At 43.9% G+C, this 24,158-nt stretch overlaps 1 protein-coding gene across 1 annotated transcript in view; it reads right to left on the minus strand.

The window, feature by feature from the left end:
- Positions 1-476: 476 nt before the first annotated feature.
- Positions 477-24,158, minus strand: part of LOC134502505 (beta-galactosidase-1-like protein 2) — a 49,734-nt gene continuing 26,052 nt past the window's right edge. The window contains exons 8-19 of the mRNA XM_063310873.1: positions 24,062-24,126; positions 21,418-21,502; positions 19,632-19,769; positions 18,307-18,387; positions 16,264-16,370; positions 15,214-15,360; positions 13,473-13,544; positions 12,472-12,550; positions 10,387-10,474; positions 5,538-5,652; positions 4,218-4,334; positions 477-3,160 (exon numbers count right to left, since the gene is read on the minus strand). Of these exons, the coding sequence (XP_063166943.1) occupies positions 3,074-3,160; positions 4,218-4,334; positions 5,538-5,652; positions 10,387-10,474; positions 12,472-12,550; positions 13,473-13,544; positions 15,214-15,360; positions 16,264-16,370; positions 18,307-18,387; positions 19,632-19,769; positions 21,418-21,502; positions 24,062-24,126 (1,181 nt within the window). The 3' untranslated portion in view covers positions 477-3,073. The remainder of the gene's footprint in view (positions 3,161-4,217; positions 4,335-5,537; positions 5,653-10,386; positions 10,475-12,471; positions 12,551-13,472; positions 13,545-15,213; positions 15,361-16,263; positions 16,371-18,306; positions 18,388-19,631; positions 19,770-21,417; positions 21,503-24,061; positions 24,127-24,158) is intronic.

The following is a 24,158-nucleotide window of genomic DNA, read 5'->3' on the forward strand; positions in this document are numbered from 1 at the left end:
TTCGTGGTACGTACCGAAATGATGTGGATTCAAAGATCTGAGGATTGCATAATGAGGGATATGCATGAGCCTGCTGCTAAGAGTGATGCTGCTGTCTTCCGATTCTGTCCTGCTCTGGAGTAATAGCCAAAACTTCAGCAGAGCAGAAATTAATTAAACCACGCTATGCCCTCCCATGTGTTTAAAGCCACACATGAAGATGGAGGGGAGAGGTTTAAGGAAAGCCAGCATCCGTGCCTCTTGCTGACATTGATCTCCTGCTGAACAGATCAAAGACAGAACCATCAATTATGGCAGCCAAGATTTCTTTTTAAAAACTGCCTCTTAATACTGGATCCTGATCTTTTCTCCCCCCCCCCTCAGTAACCGACACACTATTTTTGGCTTTCCTTTAGATATATATAAATTTTAAAATACAAAGCACAATTCTATCTTCTGGCTGAAAGGAAAGGAATGTAATCTTGTACAGCAAAAAATAGAGTTATTTTTTTAATCTTTAACTTGAGTGAGAAAGATGCTTATGCAGCATGGACTCAAATAGTGCTTGGGACTAATGGCAGGCCTCTTGTGATAGGGGAAATGATAACGGTAACAATAAATAATAATAATAGAGACATATTTTCTTTTTTCTTTTTCCATTTATACCAATGTTTAGCAAACCAGTCACAGGAAAAAAACCAACCAACAAACCAACTGGGCCTTAATACGACTTTATGAAAAAACTCAAAAACTCGGTTACTGTCGGTGGGGAGAGAGAACAGCATTTGAGTAAAATTCGCATCCAACAATACAGAATTTAGACACAGGCTTTCAAAACAAAACACCAGCCTAACCTTTGATTAAAGGGGAATTGAGAGGCAGTTATTCATTCATTCATTTTTTTTTTAAAAAATAACTTTGGTGCAGCACTTCTTTCCAATTGCAATTTCTTCCGCTGGTGTGTCTCCCCCCCTCCCTCCTCCATTTTATGACTACAACTCTGCCAGGCTGCAGTAAATCATAGACAAAAGAGAAAATCACAATGATTCATCCTGATTTCCTCCCATTTTTGCAAAGAAGCACACGGCGGATGGCAGGCTGTGAGCTCGGGAGGCGACAGAAGCTTCACATTTTTTGATACCAGGATGCATGTGAATTGCAGAGCACAGAACAGGTGGAAGGGGCGTACCCCTTTCCCCCCCATCCCCAGCTTCTCTTTTTACAGCTGCACTATTCTCCATGTTTTTATTTTAACAGCCAGAAGCCCCTCAACATCTCTGGTGACTGCAATTGCTAGAGGGCCATACTATAAAGGGGGGGGGGCAGAATTATGACTAAATTGTACCTTGACGGCTGACCTGAGCAATGCCTAGAAAAGCAAATTTGCTTTGGGTGGGTGGGTGGGTCTGGGTGTGCCTGCAATACGCAACCAATTGCAGGTGAGTTCTAGGAGGACATCGGACACCAGTTATGCCCACAGCTATTACAGCATTTGGCTCCAAAAGGGAAACGGAGGTCTTGACTAACGCTGAAAGGAGAAAAAGAAATTAGGATACAGAGACGGAAGTTTATTGCTTACACCAGCTTCTTCCACCCTGTGCTTCCCTCAAGGTTGGGGATACAAGATCCATCATCCACTGGCCTTCTGGGATCAAAGATGTTGTACCTCAAAACACTGGAGGGCATCACACTGGGGAAAGGATCTATGCTCCCTTTTCCCTTTTTTAGAAGCTTGAAAAGGGTCATTTTTAAAACAGATCCAGTCCCTCCTTTCAAAAATGCACAGAAGCAGACCATCCTCTCTCAGGATGAACCTCCAGCAGAAGCAGGAGACATGGCTGAGTTGAGCCTCAACACAGACAGTCATGATCTGAGGATTATCTCCAGAGTGGAGCCTCTGTATGGACGGGGACAAATGTCCCCTATGTGGTCCATTCTAGAAAGGCACAGTGGCTGGGCATTCCAAGAGCTGCAGTCCCAATACACTCAGGGGGCACCGTGTTGGAGATGTCTGATGCATACTGCACGGAATCCCAACATAGTTGGGTAACATTATGTGAAGGTTTTGTTTTGCTGGACGTATTTATTTTCTGAAACAGCACCGTTTTTAGTTTGTCTTTGGGGGTGGGGTCTATACAAGTAGGGGCTGGCATTGCAGCTTTCTCCTGCCTGTGACTGCTCGAGGTGGTGCTTCTAAAGTTTAGCGCCAGGTTAGCGCATGTGAAGTCTTGATGCAGACGTACATCCCCACCCCACCCCCCTGGCCCAGCACTCACACCTTATTATTTGTGACCGCAAGAACTTGTGGTGGTGTTGGGGAGAGCTGCAAGAGCAATCCACGTGGCAAGGGCCTTCGGATGTTACAGGTGTTCTGTGTAGCTTGCATGAAGCCCAACTCCAAGCCCCCCAAATCCACTACATGTCACCAAAATGCAATCTCCATTCATTTCCATATGGCTTGCATGGAACTCCCCATCAGTTGCTGGCATTAAGTGCCCAAACTTGGTGTTCCTAGTGTCTTTCTATAACCATAAAGATCTGGATTTAACGGCTAAATTAATGCAAAGGTGTAAAAATTACACTCCTTCACAGCCTGTCTCATGACCAAATCAGGTACCTAAGACTGGCAGCTTCAATGGCCTTAAAAGCCCTGTCACTGACTACTAGAGGTGCAAAAGGGAATGTTCCTTTTCCAGCCACAAACACAAAGGCTGATTCAAGTCAAACCATTGCAGATCAGCTGTTTAAATCCAGTCGATCCCTGACGGCTTCTGCACATTCATTCCCTTGTCAGGTCCTTAGCATTTAGTGTTACAGGACAAGAGAACCAGTAGTAAAGTTGAATTCCTTTAGGAGAACATTCCTAGCTATCTGGGTTTCTTTCTTTCTTCACGAACTCTTAGTCAACCTCCTAAATTAACTCACAAGGTGGGCCTTCACTGCCCAAACGCCACCCATAACTAGAAAATATAAGGATAGTTTTCACAATGAGAGGGAGGAAGGTCTGCATCCAGACACTTTGGACTCCCACAATCAGTTAAGAAGCATAACCTTAACCATTACTACCAGTAGAGGTGGAGCAATCAGGAAGAGCTCAGACCACGTACTGAACCCTTCCCAAGAAGGCCAAATCTGTGGAATGGATGATACGGCCTCCAAGATGCTCTTCAAACACAATGATCTGGAGAAGAAACAAGAAGAAAAGGAACAACCTTGCTCAGATGAAAGAATACATTTTTTTTTGTCAATTCTGCACACCCCTGAATAAATGAAACATACATCCATAGAGTCAAGAGGAAGTTTACTTATGGGTGATGAATGACAAGTATTTCAGTTTTAGTTTGTTGTTTTTCCCATCTTAAGTAGATTTCATACTACTTCAACAACAGTGCTTATTTGTTCTTAAAGGTCTATACAGAAATGCACATACTAGTTGCTCACACAAACACTATTTACATGCCATAATGTCTTGTGTGTGTGTGTGTGTGTTAATGTGTATATGTTTAAAGCAGGGTTTCTCCACCAGGGTTCCGTGGAACCCTAGGGTTCCACGAGAGGTCACTAGGGTTTCCTTGGGAGACCATGATTTATTTAAAAAAATATTTCAAATTCAGGCAACTTCACATTAAAGAGGCAAGTTTCATTCTTTATTTTTAGTTTAAGAACACTGTTGATGCATATATACAGACCTACCCATGAAACGAATATAATTATTCTGGAATTTCTGGCCTATAGTTGAGCCTGAATGTGCAGGGGTTCCCCCAGGCCTGAACAATATTTCAAGGGTTCCTCCAGGGACAAAAGGTTGAGAAAGGCGGGTTTAAAGGCTTAGTTTTTCAAACTGAAGCCCTCTCAGAATGAAACCTGAAAGTCAAAAAGTGCTAAAGGCTTACTTGGAAAGTGCACCATTTTATGCCAAGGTAGTTTATGACACTGCCAACCTAGCAGTTCGAAAACATGCAAATGTGAGTAGATTAATAGGTACCGCTTCGGCGGGCAGGTAACGGCGTTCTGTTTAGTCATGCCGGCCACATGACCACGGAGCAAGTGTCTACGGACAAATGCCGGCTCTTCGGCTTTGAAACGGAGATGAGCACCGCCCCCTAGAGTCGGACACGACTGGACTTAATGTCAAGGGAAACCTTTACCTTTACCTAGTTTATGACACATCTGATGGACTCTGGGTATACTCAGAGACATGAAAAGAAAGAGAATGTGATTCAAATCAAGCAACTCACTTCATTGAACCCTTGTTGGAGCCATGTTCCTGGGAGGTAGAGTGTTTCCTGAGGACCAATGTTCCAGTAGCGACCAAGGTTCTGACCATTGACAAATACAACTCCCTTTTCCCAGCCCTGAGAAACAAAAAAGGCATCACACTACAAGGGTGCAAGATGTAGGCATTCCACAATGTATCTAGCGCTCTTACAGGTAACTATTGTTCCTTAATAATGAAATGTTCTGAGAATCACACCCAATATGCCAAGTTTAAGAAAACACTGCAGTGGGCCTAGAGGTCCTGCACATATTTTTCTATTCCTGCTGCAAAAACTGGAGGAGGAGGAGGAGGGGGGGGGAGAAAGACAAATGCACATTCATTATTAGAAGTAAGTATTCTGAGTGAAGCACACCTTTTAGACCATCATCAACACATTGCATCTAACTAAACAGTAGATCAATCTCAACTATGCGGAAAGAAAACTAACTTAAAATATAGAATTTGTCGTCCAATTGTTTCCTCTCTCCCAATCCCTGCCTCCATAGAATGCCGATAGGCCACACGAAATGATGCGCAATTATGGCAGTTTCATCTATGATGCAGGCTTAAATCCAGACAGAACTGTGTTGACAGTCCTTCTGAATGATGAACACAAGGCATGTTCAAGCCAGCTACAGGCTCTCATGTCAATTTCCCAACCCATGATGTTGTATGAGGACAAATGAAAGTTCCTGCTAACCTAAAGGAATCATTCTTGTATGACTGCAGGGCCCCGGGATCTTTGCCAATGAAGTGGGTTTGTGTTCCCTTCCTGTCCTAGCACCTATCTCTATGTAGGAGAAAGTATATTGCCGGTTTGGACAAGTGAAACACAACAAAAAACTTATCTCTAATGACCTTCACAGTGATTGAGAAAGAATCCATAAAACTTTAGAAGGCTAAGAATGTTGATAAAGCTGGAAAAAAGATACTAGAAGCCAGCAGAGGCCAGTATAAAAGGATCCCATAAAAGTAACTCCCTAGAAGCAAACTATGTTCATGAAATATTGTCTCAAATGCACCATTTTCTGCCGTGCTGCCCCCACTACCACATAGCTCTGCCCTAATTCTCTCACTGACCTCACTCAACACATGAAGTGTGTATAACCAATCAATTATTTTGCTATATCCAATCATACTTATATTCTGATTTGTATAACTCTACAGAGTAGGGGTGCAAGTTAGCCTCTGCTGCCTCTAGTACCATAATACACCACCTGTGGTTCAACACAATCATGGGCAGGTTCTCCTACATCCACACATCTCTTCTTATGGCTCTGAAAAATAATCGACAACTTACCTCGAGCTTCAGGAAAGTATCCTGAGGCATATATTGTACTTGCAGGGATCCCCGGAAGAATGCAGGACCCACGGCGCTGTCAGGGATGGCACTCCAAGGAGAGGCTCCACGCAGACTGGGGGAGAAAGAAAGGGATGCTTCCTCAAAGGGATCTCCAGGAGAAAAACCCATCATCATTCCCAATCAATTTGGATGTAGCTAGGTCTTGCTTATTGGGTAATGCATGCATTTCCTTCCCCTTCCCCCTCTCCAGCAGTTTTCTCTAGAGTATACTTTCATAGACATCTTGCACATAATTCATCAGTTATTGAGTCAAACTCTACTTCAGAAATTGAGGTTCTTCCACCTGGATAGTTGAAAACCTGACTACATAAACTAAAGAACCCATTGAAAAATCCAATTTCTGAACGTTGGAAGAACTTCCAAGAACAGGTCAACAATGTAACCAGTGACCCACAGAGATGGTGGACTCCGCTTCATAGATATCTTCAAGGTGCGTTTAGACAGCCATCTGACAGGTGTGCTTCAGATTCCTGTGCTAAGCCGTGGGCTGAATTTAATTGCCTAACGGCTCCTTCTAACTTTTGCAATTGTGTCATTTTATGGTTCTGTGGACCTTTTACGCATCTGTTCTGTGAATTGGTTTTCCAATCATCATCCCATCTGACAACAAATTTCAACTGTTTGGAAACAAGAGAGGAGTGCCTGAAAACAAAGAATGCAAAATTGGGCTGAATCTGAGGAGTAAAACTGCATTAGAATAGACTCTTCGAATGGTACAGGGATTTTTGAGAGGAAGGAGAGACCAGAACAGTCGTTTTGCCAAGCTTGCATTTATTTGGATTTCTGTACACAACAGGAGGCACAACCTGATGGCCTCAAGGGTCCTTCCCAGCTATTATAGCTTTGAAGTGCTTACCTTTGTGATTGCTATTATCAAGTCAGAGCCCTCTAGTACTAGTACCAGTACTTCCCTTTCCCTCCCCCACCAGCCTCCCCTTGAAGCTCCCACCGCCACCAGGGTGGCTGGAATCCTGTACAGAAAGACAAAAATTACTGCAGCCTGTAATCAGGAAGCAATAATGAGACATTTTCCCAACACAGCATTCCACCCAAGCACAAAATCCATCCAGAGAATGGGTTATAGAATTACGTTAGGTATTTCAGAGAGGAGGAAACATTGATATGAAAAATTAAGAGACACCCAGCCCAATAAAGCCAATATTAATCTTATTATCTAGGAGAGATAATTTCCCAATGCCTTTTTCCTTTCCCTTCTTCTGTCATATCTGACCCCTTCTGACGAAGCCTCCAAGTTATTACTGGGGTAGAAATTACATAGGGTAACAAGGGGGTCTGTGGAAGACCTACAGCACCACCTTTAAAGAAATGGGATTCTAAAATAGAGACAATGCTTCTGCCCATTTTCCCTCCTTCCAAAACCCAAATGCCGTAACTGTCACCATTTCCAACTGTAAGAAGCAATGCTGGGCAGTTGTGTTTCTTCTGTGTGCAAGGAAGAACATCACTTCAGATTCCATCTAAACCATTTCATTTCTCCAGGGCTGTGTCTATTTCCCTAATAAAAAGGGGCTATACCTGTTTGGAGGCAACATATATGTAACCAACCCCAAAGCCCCAATCCAATGAACAGCTTCTTATTGATATGCTTAAGGTAGAACTGGGGAACTAGGAAATGCTACTATAAGTAAGGTCCCAGTTCAGCAGAACCCTAGGTGAGAACCGTGTTCACTCGTAACCCAAAGATCTAAAATTCCAAATGGATCCCATAGCCTGGTTGTGGAGGTCAAGATCACGACACGAGGCAGCTTTGGACATCAAATGGGATCTTTCTTCCTAAGCTTGGGATATGCTGAGCAAAGCTTTTGTGCTTCTTCAGTAAAAGCTGTGCTCCCAAGAGTATTTCTGGGCACCTCTGGTGGACCTTTTTTATCCCCCAACTACGTTTCTTTTGCAAAAGATGCAAAAAAAAAAAAAAAAAAGACAGACAGACAGACAGACAGACAGACAGAAATGACAACCAGGAAGGGATATGTTACTTGTATTTTAGTAGCCAAAGTAGTTTTCCTCACTTAGTTATTTCCCTAGCTGGTGCTACACTAGTGAAAAAAAATGATAGTTGGCAAAGCACACAGAGAATCTGTGTAAATTGATCATCCACAACCTAATCTGCATTTCCAGATATTATGGTACCATTATACTTGCTGACATCATGAAACTAAGATGTTTTGGAATTGCAACGCAGCCAGAAGTTTATGCCGATCTTGGGAGCTCAGATGCAAGCCAACTGCCTTACTGAGTCCTTTCTCTGCATGGCACTAAGAGCACCTTGCTGTCCGTTCATTCCAGTGGAGTGCAACTGACTTCATCAGGGATAAGAGTCGCAACACCCAGCCTTCACTGCTCTAAGAGAACCACCAAGAGACCGTACTGACTGGGCAGCATGCAAATAACTAAACAAAACACAAGACGATAATTCTCACCTTGTTATGGTTGGCAGCTACTTGGACATGGAGTAGAAAAAGTGCACTGGGAATATGTGCGACCCTTCATGCTTAGCCCCTAAGCCATTTCTTCTAAACGTTAACAAAAGAAAAGCCCATCCCTTAGAGGACTAGCAAGACTGCTTCTTATAGACCTGTTAGTCTTCCACATGCATGGAATTTTCAACAACAACTTAGACTCTGCTCTGGATATGAATCACTCCGCTCTGCTGATTGCCTAAACGGCTCTTAACATCCTCATTTCTTGTCCGTAGGAAGCAGAATCTCCCTGCATACATTTCTTTAGGAAAAACAGTCCCAAGGAAGGAACCCAACATTAAAGGGCCACAAGAACTTTCTAGGGCCTGTTGACAACTGCAAGGCATAAGGAAGCCCCTCAGATGTACAGAAAAGGACCGGTATGGCCCAGTCAAAGGAATGGCAGCTGCCTTTGGCACCCAGCAACAACCAGGCATGCAGTGAGGCTAGCTTTCATTCCTGCAAAACTCTCTTTTTCTCTTCTTGCCATCTCACTCTTTTGCACTGGCAGTAAGCAACTGCGAACACCTCAAAATGTTAGGTAAACAATCATGTTCATCCTCAAAAAACTGTTTTGGGGGGAAAAAAACGCAACCCAGCATTTCCTTGTAGCCTGATAGCATAAATCTCATTTTCCAGAAGGAGTCCGCACAGCTGTTAAAGTTTGTTTGTGATTAAAGACGAAAACACAAGGTTTCCCACACACAAACCTAGGTGCTCTTGCAGAATAAAGGAAGTTGCGCTTTGATGTCCGTGGGATGTTTTAAAATTGGGGAAAACAATAGATTGCTGAAGCCCAAGTCTACAAATGGGGTTGCTGTTGAACATGGGAGAAGCAGAGGATGCAGAGATCTTTCTCCAAGTCACCCTATTGCTTCCCCCCACCCCCCAACCCAAACACAACCAGATTTATGTCTGGTCTTGGAGCCTGGAATAACCCTGGAAGTCAACACTTAGTGCTTGAGATTGTCAGCCTCCATTAAAGCAAAGGAAAAAAAAGAAAGGGCTCCCACACACACCACATCATTGCTACTATAAAACATGCAGTTGGGACAACTGGTTTCAGTGGTCAATGAATGCATGGAAGAGGAGAGGAGAGAAGGGATTTTTATCCCTGGCTGTGACCCATGACTGATAAGCAGAACCTCTTTATTCCAAGGCTATACACCAATGAATTCCAAATGCTGAGGAGCAACCACATTCGGGGTGCGCCAGATGGACCTCTGGCCTGATGCAAAAGCACTTTTCTTCTGCCTATCGGTAGCACCCAGTGCCTCAGGAGAACAGGAGGGCAAGAGAAAGCTCCCGGCTGCCTATTCTGCTTGCAAACTTCCCAGGTGGGGTGCAAGATGCTTGTCAGGGTAGCGCTAGTATTGCAATCCTTGAGTGGCACTGGAAGAAATCAGCCCAGAGTCTGGTACTTTAACGAGTTACAGTCCTTACTATATACATCTATATACAAGCTAATTCTTACCAGCAATATGTCCTTCACACAGTAACACTCAACACCACCCAACAGGCTTGTTCATCCCATACTACTTATACATACAGTGATAGCTGCTGAGTCACTTACAGTGCTGGCAATTTCATCTCATGATCCTTCTGAGCTAATCACTTGGCGCTCTCAGCTGTGCAACGGCCTTGGCGTTCCCTCGTCCACACAGTAAAATTCTCTATACGTGGAGTACACCCTGACAATGCTGGACTCAGTAGACCATCGGTCTGGCCTACCACAGCTAATCTTAAACGAAGGCATTTCTGCCCTAGGACCTGCCGAATGAATGAGCCACCACGTCGAACCCACCCACCATTCTTGCACTGCTTGAAGCTTCAGCTTGCACAGGATGATGCTGCATGTGACCCCCAGCCACAAGCCCCCTCGGCTTGTTCTTGGTCAGCTACAAGAGGCCCAGTCCAGAGTGCTGATCTTCACCTTGAAAGCTTTACTAGTCTTGGAACTTATACTCCGGAAATGACCACCTCTCCTACGATCCTGCGTGACAAGAGGCATTCTTGCTGTTCTGGTTTTATCTGTCAAAGCATTATCAGTGCCGGTGGTGCCAGTTTGCATGAGAATGGGAACCTGTATTGAAAAAGGGGCACTGCTCCGGAGGGCTGCTGCAGGGCTCTGCACGTTTGAGAACTACCAGCCCAAGTCTTTGCCAGATTGCTGGCAGGTGGAGCTGCTAACTAGGGTTTGGACCTCAGCCAAATGGATTTTCAGTAAACGAAGGATGGAGGAAAACAAACAACTACAGCAAAAAAGCAGGGGCGGGGGTGCTGTTGTCTAGATTCACTAAGCAAACCTTTCCATGAAGCTGGGTTTCATCTCAAGGCTGTAAATCTTGAAGTTTCTCAAGGAGGTTTTGTTGAAAAAGACGTCACCAATTAAGCCTGCAAGAGAAACAAAAGTAAATGCTGGGCAGAGCAGCAACAAGGCTGACGAACTGGCCTTTCAAAGGGGAGGAAGGGCGAGCTGCCAGGAACCACAGCCATTCTCAGTGGAATGGGGGCCCACACAATCCTTGTTCACAAAGGCTGAGAAATGGCCCACCCTGCACTTGGGGGCTGTTTTGCTCCCACCGCTGCAATAGCTCCAGAGCAAAGGGAATTTCTGTTCTCTTCTCTTTTCCCCCAAGGGAGGGGGAAAAAAATTGCTGGCCATATGCCATGTTAGTTCTGCTCCTGAAATGCAATAAATTTTAGAAGCATCAGATCAACATATATGTTGAGGCACCTGCCCTTGGGAATGAGATCCCCGTCCCCTGAAATCCATGTAGCTCCCACCCTGCTGGTGTCCCATAAAGCCTTGAAGACCTGCCTCTTCTCCCAGGCCCTGGGGTGAGACGGATGGGGCTCCTTGTCTGCTATTTTTGTTTCTGTCTGTAAATTGTGCCCGGATCCCATCTTGGTCTGGGTTTATATTGGTTTTTATGTTGTTATTTGTCAGCCCAGGGTTAGGTGGAGTCAGGCAGTGTCTAAATCAATCAAATAAGCAAACAAATCAAATGCAAATAAAACTACAAGTAAATAAAATAGAACCAAAACATTTCTCGAACCTAAAGGCTTAAGCTTGCCCAGGGAAGAATTTTAATTTTCCTTTTCCTGCCCTTTAAACAGCGGTTACGCCACTTCTTAAATAGCTTCAGAAACTCTGTGTGGTTCTGAAAACTATCTGATATGGGACAACTGGGAAAGCACAAAGGTGGGAATAGGTTTCTGCTCCAGTTCTTTGCATCCCAATCCTTGCCTTCTTCCAGAATTCTCCAAGCCACCCTCAGCATTTTGGGGTTAACAGATTTGAGCGTAAGTGCCTGAAAAGAAAGCTCTAGTTGCTGAAACGCCAAGTCAAAGAAAGAACATCCCCAAATCCCCTGCTTCTCAAGATGGAGCCAAGTTAGCCAGGGTTTCCACAGATCTGCTACTTGGTCCAGCTCAATCCACAGGATCCAAAAAGAACACGGAGAAGACCAACAACCAAGGGGTTTCATGTCTTAAGCAGAACGAGGCAAGGGACAGTGTAGTCACGCACTCCGAACAAAGATACACCAAATCCGGCATCATGATCCAAGCTGCACCCAAGTCCCCAACTGGAAAAAGAGGTTCTGGTCTCCTGGCTCCTACTCATCAGTTTCCAGAGCTAGCTGCAAACGTTACACCTGACCGAGTAGTAAGTGAGGAGATCCAGAGGAGTGAAATAGCAAACCAAGTTATGCCTACTACTTACTTTACAGGTTTTTGAAACGAGCAACCGCCAACTATCTACAACACAGAATAAGGGCTTAATTAAGACATATTATTTCCAAGAGCCTTTTCTGTGGAGGAATCCTGGCTGAGGCAGACTCTCTGGTTTGTTCTTTGTTAACCTTCAAAGGACAGAGTCTGTCCTCATCCTTTCAGCCCTCCATGGGCCATTTTGGTGTTGATTCTAATCTGCTTCGTCTTGAATCTGGTCCAGCGTGGTAACTGGAATGGGCCACGGAGTCCACTTTCTCCTAGAGTTTGCAGGGATCCAAATTTGCAGGAAATCAAAATTTAGGGTTCCTGGGAGACTGATGTCTAGCCTTCGCTTCAACTATTCAAGAAGGGGAGGCCCCATCTCCATGAGTCACTGATTCTGCTGCCAAGTGGCTCTCATTATTAGACTTTTCTTCATGACATTCTACTGGAATGTCTTCCTGGAACTTCAATCCATTTTTCTGCAACCTGTTTGCTCGGGTTTTTCTGTGAAACACCCTCTCTGGTGTCTGTTGTATTCATACAACTTTCTGGGTTCAGAATTTTAACGTTACTGTTTTAAAGCATGGTGTGTACAGCACAGGCAAAACTCCGTGTCGTGAAACACTGCACTGAGGATTGAAATAATCAGAGCAGAAAAGAGCACAACCCACCTTTCCGCTGGTTGTTCAGATTAAGCCCATAGTTTACTCGCCCACAGTTCTCTACTAAGATTTGGAGCTGTCTATATCCCTGAAAGGAATAAGAAAGGGAAGAACTGAATCTGAGAAAAAGGAAGCACAGATGGATGCAGAAATCTGGGTATGCAGAGAAGCCCTGGGCTTAACCCTGCCTAGGAACAGCACCTACTCCGCAGTTTAGAGAGAAGACAGAGATACTACTTATCCAACCGATCTCAGTGAAGGCATTGCCAAGGCACAGTAATAAACTGTCTTCATCCTAACAGAGAACATCGTACTAACACAGTAAGTAAACTGTCTTCATCCTCCTAGTAACAACTGCTACATCTGTCTTCATCCCAGCTCTGCATGCCCACTCCCTCTCCCAAAACTAATATTCTTTAAGGTCAGAACAGAAGCTCACCATGCATTGCATGGAAGGTCTGCCCCCTCCCCATCCCAATGGCTCCAGAGCGGTTTTATGGTGGAAAAGGGAATCAAAGACCCAACTGGATATCAAATAAATGGATCAATGGATGAAACAATCAAACAAAGGAAATGGGCAAGACTGACAGCTCAGCTGGTGCACAAATTAACTATTTCATCATTTGATTATTTTTTTATATTGCACATCTCTTCGTGCTTAGGGACTAGGATGTGGTGCTATCGTATCTTGGTTTTAGTCAAATTCAGGGCGTTTTAATCAGTAAACCAAGCAGCAAACTTTTAGCTAATTAGTTTTGGGGACAAGAATAATTAGAGATGGGGACATGTGAGCTAGTGAATTGTAGCTTACTCTTGCAGCCTTCAAGAACTCATTCTACAGAGATATTTTATTCTAGCACAGGTCTGAATCGTGCTTCCTGAATAATCTGAACTACCTGGCAGCGAAGATTTTCACTGGCACCGAGAACCTTGGCTTAAAAAGGTAAAATAAGGTTAAAAAACTAAAACTCTTTTGTCTGCAATTCCAACTGCTTTTTCTGACTGCTCACCTGTCTGTTAGGAATGGAGAGTTCCTGTATGTTGTAATCAAGGTGACCAATATATTGAGTATTAACAAACACCTGCAGGAAAAAAAACAAAAAAAAAACAGACAAGGCCTCTTGTAACTTTCACAAACGTCAGGAGATTAAAGGAGGATTTAGAGACTGTAACTAGAGGGGAGCACAAGTACCTGGTGAGAATTCCAACTGTGGGATTCTGTTCCAAGCACTGATTTTAGTCGTATTATTATAATCATTTAAACAGATTATAGAAACAAAGAGAATGAGGGAAAATTAATTTAAAAAAAAAACCTAGATTACTCAGCCTCAGTGGTTAGCAGGTCATGGCCATCCAATTGTCCCATAAAAAGACAAATATTTTCTACTTTTAACAGTATTGTGTACACTGTAACACCAAACCTTTCCCTATATTTTTAAAGCTTCAGGAGATGGTTAGCATTCAAACTAAGCTCAATGGATCCCCAAGGTCCCTCAACAGCTCAGGGGTGGTCTTTTAGAAAAAGGGTTTAGACATGTTTAGTCCATACGAAATACCAAACTTCTGAACTCAACTGGAGATTGTGCGTGTAATGTTTCTTAGGGCCAAATGACTTGAACAACTGGGGGTTATGGGAACTGAAGTCCAACACAACTGGAGAATCTGAAACTGGAGGAGGCTTGTTTAGGCACATTCATGGAGGACAGATCACAAAACTCAGGAGAAATCTCTGTTTTCAGCATATCTTTGGAGATCAAAATCTTGGGACTGATCAGGAAGGAAAGGCCACCTCTTTGGGGAACTGTATTGAGGAGGCTGTTTTCAGAGGCATCAGCTGCCCGCTCTTAGACCTGTCCCGTCAGCATGGTTTCACCTGGGTCCAAAGTGGAATAGCTTGGGATCCATGAAGGAGAGGGACACCAAGATAAAAAGTAGTGGGTGTCAAGGCTTCATGGCAGGTAGTGCAAATAAAACTATCCCCCACTCCATATCCCCACAAAGACCCCCAAATCCTAGACGAATAGACTGATTGAAGGTAACTAGGAAGCCATACATACAAAGAAATATTATGTTTATTTATGTCAGTCCTAGGTTTAAATCCTGGGTCTCTTCTCACTATTTCAAGTCAATGTCTGTGAAGCAGCTCATGTCTTGGACCTGAAGGTTTCTGCCATCTGCCTCTTGTTTATCAGCTTATAACTGCTGATTCCCAGACTGATAAAATTCAAGAGACTATTAGGGAAACAACTACCTTCAAGTTCCTTTGTTATCAGTGAAAAGACCCACCGGTTCACAAGGCAGTTAGAAAGGAAATAAAGACGTCTCCACGCTCAGGAGACCTTGGTTTGAGAAGGGAAATCGTTGGGTTGCTGGAATTCTTGTCACCCCATCACTTTCTTCTCAATACACCTTCCTAAAGAGACTCCATGAGAATCATGTTTGGAAAAGAATCGCTTTCAATTTTAGGAAGCCGTCAAGAAACAGACAGAACCACTGCAATCCAAATTCAATCGTCAGTTTGGATTGCAGGGGGATATAAATGCAAATGTTCTCTGGTGTGAGCAGCAGAGATTCCCACCTCACCAGATTCAGCCCTTACATTGGGTCACCAGAGATTCAACACATGTTAACTCCAAGAAAGTCAACCTTGATCCAACGGTAACCTATGAATTAACTAAGATCTAACCAGCTTTCCCCTCCCTGACCCTCCAGAAGAAGATAGTAATCTAACTCTTGCACATCCACCTTTACCTGTGCTCGGTCTCGGATGTAATCATGGAAATACAGTGTTCCTCCGCCAAGGATGAGAGTCTCATAGAGGGTGTAGCCAAAAGCCTGTCCGTTGCCATTATTGACTGGCAGATTCTCCATGTTAATGGGGTATTCTGACTTCACAGGCTGCAGAACAGAAATCAGAACAGGATCCTAACAGCAACTGCTAAGAAATATATATTTTTTTCCGTAATGGGTTCATGAAAGACGCATCTCGATAATAAGGTAACAAAATGATAAGGACACAAAAGCAAAGAATAAAAATATAAATGGGGTAACGTAAAGTAGGGTTTGCTTTCGTGTGAATGTGTTCATAACACCTCTTCTTCTGATGGGAAGATTCAAATCTATATGGATCACTTCGTTCAGATCAACAGAGGTCAAATCGCATCAAAGGCTCGGCTAATGTATGGCTTCATGCTTACACACAGGCCTGCCTTAATCCCTTGTCACCTGAAGATCTGTGATCGATTCACACATGCAAATGCTACAGGCACCAAACAAAGCATTAGGCAGGCTGTGGCATCAAGTGCTTGTTTGCAGGAGCTAAAACGATCAACCCGATTCTTTCTTCTGAAACGCCTGGCTGAGAGGCAGCGTTTGTGCTATGTTGAACATTGCACAATTTAAAAAAAACAAAACCTAGGCTAGTTGTTTTCCCAAATGTCACACAAAATCATCTATCCGGGATGTAGAATTTTCCTTCTGCTTGCTGCAGAAAGGGATTAAAGGACAGACCTGAATGAGGACTGCGGACTTGTTCAGACATGCACGTTTAACCTTGCAAATGTCTTATCAAGCAATGTAAGTCGCGCACCCCGCACGAGATACTTGCGTATAAATATAGTGGTTCCATTTGAAGGATGCATCTTATCGATCAATCTCACCCCAGCAGCTTCAAAGCCCAGGAATATCCATACACCTAGATTTATTCTGAGATCCTTAAGGATGACCCGGGCCATGATGTGTGGTTTGTTCACAGTCCCATCATTACAATCTGAGAACATTCCTCCCTGGAGGATGACTTACCTCTATCAATGACGGCAACAATTCCCACAGCGAGATATACTGCTGCATCAGGATTGCCCCGTACGATGCTTTATGTAAAACTACAGGGAGCGGAGGGAGAGGAGTCTCTTTGCAAAAGGAAAGAAAGAACTTGGTTGAGTTCAAGCACTGTATTGATGGAGAAATTTCTCAATTTCCCAAAATCGTTATTGGCTTGATAAGAGCCTGTTTGGAACATCTGAGTTAACTAAGAGAAGTAACAAATTCTTCAAGCATTTGGGGGCTTTGATGCTGCCCAGAACACTTTTATTTCCCCAAAAGTGTGTTTGGGGCATCCCCTTTCATTATTCTGATAGCCTTACAGGTTGAGAAACTTACAACCACAATTGGGATCAGAACTTCTGTCGCTAAGTGAGGTGGTCATTAAGTGAGTCACACCCAATTTTAAAACCTTTTTTGCCACGGGTGTTAAGCGAATCCAGCTTTCCCCATTGATTTTGCTGTCAAAAGCCAGCTGGGAAGGTCACAAATGATGATCATGTGACCCTGGGAAGCTGCAACCATTGTAAATACATCCTGGTTGCCAAGCACCTGAATTTTGATCAGATGACCACAGGGATGCTGCGACGGTCATAAGTGTGAGGACCAGTCGCAAGTCACTTTTTCAGCACCATCATAACCTCAAACGGTCGCTAAACAAATGGTTGTAAGTTGGGGACTACCCGTACTTAGCTTTGCTGCGGTCCATATGTGGGTATAAAAAACAGGGCTGACTCGAGGTGTGGGGCATTTGAGAGAGATGAGCCCCTAATCTCCAGCTCTTCCTCCTTCCCTGCCCTTTTGGCCCCACATGTGTAATGGCTGAGGAATATCCTGAGGGAGCATGTAGGAAAACATGGCCACAGAGATGCCCTGGCCATCCTGGGCCCAATGCCTCGCCTGCCCCAAGACGCTGGATCTGCTGTCTGCTCCAGAAAGCCTGACAAGCGCTTTCCTGCGGAAACTTTGACAGAAAGAAAGCGGCCATTTCTGGAATGGCTGCCCCATATCTCCGAGTGAGATAGTCACTGCAGGGGCAGCCTCATGGCCCTGAGTCAAACAACCAAAGAATGAACAGGGAGGCCAACACTGGCTCAAGATACCTGGCTGCTTAAGCAAAGAATGCAATGCCATCTCCCCAGCCTAAGTCCACGTTCAACCAACCAACCGGCAATTGCATCTTTTACCCTTCTGCCAGTGGAACACGACATGCTTAACATACCCAGTCCCAAATGGGAGGCTCTTAAACTAAAGGAGCTGCTTCCGTTCAGTGCTGCAGAACCTGTCTTTGGTCTCTGCACCAAATGCTCCGCCAGGGGGTAGGACCTAGCTGACTCCAAAAGCTAAGCATGGTCAGACCTGGTTAATGCTTAATGGTGGAAACGTCAGGGCTGCTGGCTAGACTGGTAAGTTGGAAAAAACAAAACAAAACACCCTGGAGGAAGGCAGTGGCGAAACACTTCTACTGTACTACCAAGAAAATTCAGGAATTCACCCATAAAGTCATCCAGAGTAGAGCTTGACTCAAAAGAGACTTTATTTTGGCCTGCTCTGGAACAGCCTCTTCAAAGAATCAAAGAAAATGCTTCCCTACAGACCGGTGAAGGAGATGAAAGGTGGTATTTACTGCCCAGTGAGAGTCTTGGAAAGAAAGAAAAGGACAGGGGAGGAAGAAAGGAAGAAAAAAGAGAGGATGTACAAAGCCTGCCTGCCTGCCTGCCTTCCCCACCCCTGCCTCTCTTTCCAATCAGCATTTGCTTTAAGTCTACCAATGTTGTTATTAGGGCTCACACGATCTTTACTGCCCTGAAGGGCCATTTCCGTAACAAAACTCCTACCTCCCCTTTTCACCCTTTCCTCATACTTCAGGAAGCAGCCTCAGCTAATCAACAGAATGCAGCTGCATGAGGAGCAGGAGGGATCCAGCACACACACCAGGGCCAACCAGTTTTCAAGCTGTGTTTCTGTGGTCCCCACCAGCATTTAGAGAAGGCAGAGAAGCTTCTACTGCACTGATGTAATTACCCAGGATTCTGGAAAAAAGATTGCGCAGTTTGAAGTACTTGGCAGTGTAATCTCCAGACTCAGTCAGCACAGCATCATAGTCTGCAAAAACAAAAGTAGGGCAGGGAGAGGAAAAAAACAACATTGGGTCCAGCAGGAAAGCATAGCCAGCATACTTTCTGGGTGCATGTCATGGAAATCACTACAAGAACGTAACATACAGACACAGGCTGGGCTCACACAACCCACTTAACCAGTCTAGGAACAATCCCAAAGTTGGCATTCTCACAACACGCTAAGCTTGGATAGTTTTAACTGGGGTTAAAGGTGCTGTTTAAGGGGGTTTAAGGTACTATTCCCATCAGGCCAGTTGGTCAGTTCATGGTTCAGTGTGAATTATCAGAACCTAAAAAAATGGGTTCATTTAGTAACCAAATAAAAGATGATATAGAAGTCCAGCCACATACTTATAGGCTGACTTTTGGGGGAAAGAACCTTAAAGAATCCTAATTCGGCAATTTAGCATTCAAAGATCTTTGCTTCACTCCCTGGTCTTTCTCTTAAAAGGAAGAGAGGGCAGGTGGGGTGAAAAAATACTTCCCAAACATGGAAAGCCATTCTCAGTCAGACAACACCAGGCTAATCCAAATTGGTGCAAGGTGGCTCCTGAAGTTTTTAACCTCATAAGGAAAGTTGGTGACCAGTAAACCCTCGCTCGGATTTTTGCAGAACCAAGTAAGAAAAAGGACATCTGAGACAGTTTATACTTTAGCAGATTCTTAGTTTAGCCAACCCAGAACTGTAATCCAGCATTACATCAACTAGACTCTGGTTTCTCTTCAGATCGTACTAGAAGCTATCCAGAAGGATAACAGATAACATGCTAAATCCTAAACCTGGTTAACAAAACACAAGTCTTATTTTCCCGTAACAGCCTATGCTTGCAAGAATGAAGCACATTATGGCTTACTGTGATGGCCTGATTCATACCACATTAGAAGACAATGGCTGGTTCCCGTCATAACAACAACCCAATCCAATGTTTAGCTCACTCTTAACACACTGTACAAACCCAGGCGCTATGCTGGAGCAATTCCTGTCATCCCTAGAAGCAATGGGGCTCAGTGGAGATTTGAAACTGTTCCTCATTCCCCTTTTGACTTTCATTTCAACAAGGCATCAGTGACACCACACTGGTTGTTGTACAAAACTCCTGTAACTTGGCTAAATCAAACTGGGACTGTTCCATTCCGAGCATTCTCCTAGCTGGGAACTAACCTGTCTGTTCTGCCTTGACCTGCCAGCGTCCCTTGCAAGCCAGGCCAAATCGGCCAATATAACCTTACCGTAGCTGGTGATGGTTGACTTGTACTCATCAAAATGCAGAGCGCCGTTCATGAAGCCAAAATTGGTGCCACCGTGGAACATGTACAAATTGATGGATGCTCCTGATCTAATGACAGCTTCAACCCTTTCCACCATCTCTGCAGAGGGAAGCAAAGGTTCTAGTGTAGCGTGGAGCTGGCAAGTGCAAGATGCTATTCTTGCTATATTACCATTTTACTTCATAACTTACCTTTTCCTGGGAAACCCAAGGTGTTGTATGTGGAGAGCTCTCCTCATTTTATCCTCACAACAAGAACCCTGGGAGATAAGCTGGGCTGAGGACGAGTGATCCAAAATCACTCAGTGAACCCCTATGCTGAACTGGAGTGCTGAGCGTGGGTCTCTACAGCCGATTCTAGCACTGTCAACCTTCCCAGGTAGACCAGGAAACACGACCAGATGAGCTAATTCTACTTTACTCTAAGGCTACATTAACAGAATCTTGCAAGTCTGAAAGTACAAATCTCCCACTGTCTCTTTTACAGACTGAGAAATTAGGGAGGGTCCCTTCTGAGCCTCTTTCTCCATCCATTAAGTGGCTGTGGGCTATGCCCTCTCTTATCTGACCATTCCCTAGGCAGCATCTCTTCTCCCTGTCTCTCAAGGTCTTTCTCACATTCTCTTACAAGTACCTTCAGTGTTACACCATTTTAAAGAAGAATCAGCAAACCCTCCTTCCCAAGGGCAGGCATGAGCTGGGCTCACACATAATGTTGAAAATGGGGCTTTGCTTTGTCAAGCCCAGCTTATGCTTGCCCTCTGGAATGACATCCCCCTATAGACCTGTACTGCCAATGTTAGAAACATGGTTGTCTTCCCAGGATAGCTGTCGATTCCCTAGGACTTGCAGCTTTTTGTGATAAGCACTGGTCAGCTGTATCCATTTTGTGATATATGTTGCTTCCTTTTAATTGAGAGTCAGGTGGCCCCAAGATTGAATTAAAAAATAAATGCCTGAAAGTAACTCTCACTGAATGACTTCTACTTACTTTGCACTCAGTCTTTTATTCTTATTCAGTGATTACAACTCCTAGAGCAAAGGACACAAAAAACAGGCCATTCTTCTTGGGAAAAACAATACGACTTTCCCTCCTTGGTTTATACATTCATATAGAAAATTAAAATTACGTTGTTGAATTTTTGTTCTGCCATCCATTTTTCAGTGCAAGACGCTCTAGGTTTCCCTTGACAGCTTGAATTAAACAAACTGAAATATCTGAACAATAAAGGGGCAACTGGCTATATTTAAAGGAGCCATAAAACCTTAGGAGAAATTAAAAGCTTGAAAACATTAAAAATAAATGTATGGTTTCTTTCCCCCGGGCACTTGAAAAACAAATCCAATTCAGTGCCTGGCAAAGACAAGAGGAGAAGCCCGCAGCTGAGGCACTGCTACCAAAATGGCCTTGCGATCTCAGAAAGTTGAAGTGTACATAAGAGGGGAGAATAACAACCTTGGGAGAAGTCCCTTCTTGGGAGGGAGATGGGCGGCGATAAAATTTGATAAATAAATAAGCAAACCTGTTCAAACTTTACTTTGGTGCTTGGCAATAACCAGCTTAAGAATATACGCATTTAACATATAAGCCAACGTTACCTTTGATAACACAAAGTCATGCCATGCGACTACATCTGCTTCTAATTTTGAGCTGGGAATGATAATTAGAATAAAGAAACAGGGCAGAAGGCCACGAAGACAGGCAGAAAAGAAACTGCACCAGCAAACAGGGCAGAATGGTAACTTACCATCCGCATCAAAGATGTTATGAGGTCCTCCCCAACTATCAAACCAACCGGTCCAGTACTCCATCACCATCACTGGCATGTCTTTCTGAAAAAGGGCAAACACACCAGCTAAAAGCATGGTCTCTTTTGGAGTTCTCTCTTAGGAAGCCACAAGCTTGAAGCCTAGGACGATGTCAAGCAATGCAATACGTTTTGACTCTGCGCCCATTTAACTCTGCATTCCGGAACTTCTTGTAGCAGAAGCTCTCAGAACCGACATCGCTAAAGGAGTTCCTTTATTGTAAACAAGAATTAAACCATGTATACAGAAATCTACTAGTGCAATACCGAGAACTTAAAGCTTATAAACGTGTCTACTGATTGCTCCAAGGTTTAAATTCTGGGCCTCTCCTTCTTGCCCTTTTGAATCAATGGAAATTGGGCCATCCTCTTCACAGCCTTGGACTAGTAAGCACAAGCTCAATGTGACATAATGGTTTTGCTTGATCTGGGAATTTCTGGTTCCTGCCTCACTGGCTTCATTCTTTACAGATGTACAGCTCAGATTACCTGTGGCTTTCCAATACCCTAAACCATATTTCTTGTACCTCTGTCACTCCAATCTGAAGCTGGAGACCAAACCTACAACTTTTGGGGAAGTCAGCTACTGAGCTATTGTTCCAACAGAAGCATCAGAACTTATAGCTATGCAACATGAACACATTGGCCTAGCTCCTCTCAGAGTAATCTCCCGGGACCGTTTCTGCAAAGGAACAGGAGCTGCAGCGGCCAAGCGTTTTTCACAAAGGCCTTGCCTGAAGATCCATTGAAAATGTTGGAACACACCCACACAGCAGAACTGTTAGTCTAAGCTTCTGCCAATCATGTGGTTTCCAGAAATATTGGAGACTACAGTTTCTACAATTCCCAGCCAACTTTAGGGAAAGCTGATCTGCAATTATTTCCATAGGCTTGTCAAGGTTTAATCTGGAATCTTTCGCAACCCTACACAACAAAAACCAAATGCAAAGAATGTGTTCTAGCACTGAATGTCAATCCTCACCCTTCCCTGAGTTATTTAAGACACCACCCTCCCCATTTCCCAAAAGGAAAGGAAACACATTAAATAGCATACTGAAACACCACATTATATAGCATATTGCAATATTTCTCAACCTTAGCAACTTTAAGATATGTGGACTTCAACTCCCAGAATTCTCTGGCCAGCATGTGAAAATGTGTGTTGTGAAAACACATGATTTAATGCCTCACAGCACAATGATTGGACACCATGACACCATGAGCCACAAACTACTTGACTGCATTCTAATCTAGCATGTTGTATGAACTTAAGTCTGTTTTGTTGCTTTATGTTCCATGCGTGCCATAAAACCAGAATACGGAGGGGAGGATGTCATGGTGAACCCCCGGTAAGCTACATGTAAATCCCTTGATCTGTGATGATGAAGGATGTCAAAGATTGGCCAATCTTCCATTGCTATTTCTGGACTTCTCCAGACTGTTTCTCCTATGCATAAGGAGAACACAGCTCACCCACATCTGATCTCCAAATAGTAGAGAAAGGGAAGAAAGTCTCCAGCTTAGGAGCCATTCTATTCTAGCAGACTGGCTTTTAATCGATTTCTGAATCATTCTCATTTATTTATTTCTTGTACTGCTTCACTCAATGGATATCAAGCTGCCAGCTCTTACTTGCATATTTTCAGTTTGGGTATTATATTTCCTTGGTTGGGCTGCAGCAGGAACAAGTGGTGGGGGGGACTCTTCTCCCTATTTTTATTTCCATTCCAGCTGGTCATCACAAGAAATGTAGCAGTTACACTGACCACCAGGAGGCACATAAAACACAATGCAACAGCTGTATATCTGTCTCTCTGATTTAAGGGAAGGTGGACTGTACATACCAGTGTTTCTCAACCTTGGCAACTTCAAGCTGTGTGGACTTCAACTCCCAGAATTCTGGGAATTGAAGTCCACACAGCTTGAAGTTGCAAGGTTGAGAAACACTGGTATATACCATTCTGATAGATTAACTGGTGCTTGAATTTGCATTTTTTTCCTGCTTCCTTCCCATCTCTTCTTCCTTGAATGCTGCGTCTTTTAGAATCCAAGCCTACAGGCCGAGAACTATCTAGTTTTACTGATATAAGCCGTTCTGAAAGACTTCCCGGGTGAAGAGCAGAAAAAAAAAATGAACACAGAACATGGGGATAGTGATTCAATGAGAAAGGAAACAGCTTTTACACATTCTTCACCTCCAGATCCTGCACCAAGAGAGAAATCAACCAGCTTTTCAGTTGGTTATTTACTGATTGTTGACAAGAAGGATAAAGGCAGTCCTCCTCCAGCACGTAAAATAAATATGTTTACTGAAGCCAACCCTGTCTGGATATAAGTTCTTTGGGGCACAGTTGGGCAGTGGCCAATTATTGGTCTCAAATGACCTTTTTTATTTTGGGGATGCAGAAAATAGACCCCAAGGAAACCTGTAAAGGATTTACGTTTGGAAGGCAGCGGCGAATACAGTTTCATGAACCAGAAACCTGGCTCTCTTGTGCTCGGCGCCCTCCCGTTTTTCGGACCATAAAACATGTAACAAGAGTATTAGAACGTGAGGTCTGACCTCAGGAAGCGTCCTCTTTACCTGTATTTCACTGAGGGAGGACAAGAGTTTCGGCTCCAACTTCTGAAAGTTAATAGTGGCCAAGGCTATTGAGAAAGAGGGAAAAGGGACAGAAGAG

This window comes from Candoia aspera, chromosome 9 (genome assembly GCF_035149785.1).
Source record: "Candoia aspera isolate rCanAsp1 chromosome 9, rCanAsp1.hap2, whole genome shotgun sequence".
In the NCBI taxonomy this organism is placed as follows: Eukaryota; Metazoa; Chordata; class Lepidosauria; order Squamata; family Boidae; genus Candoia; species Candoia aspera.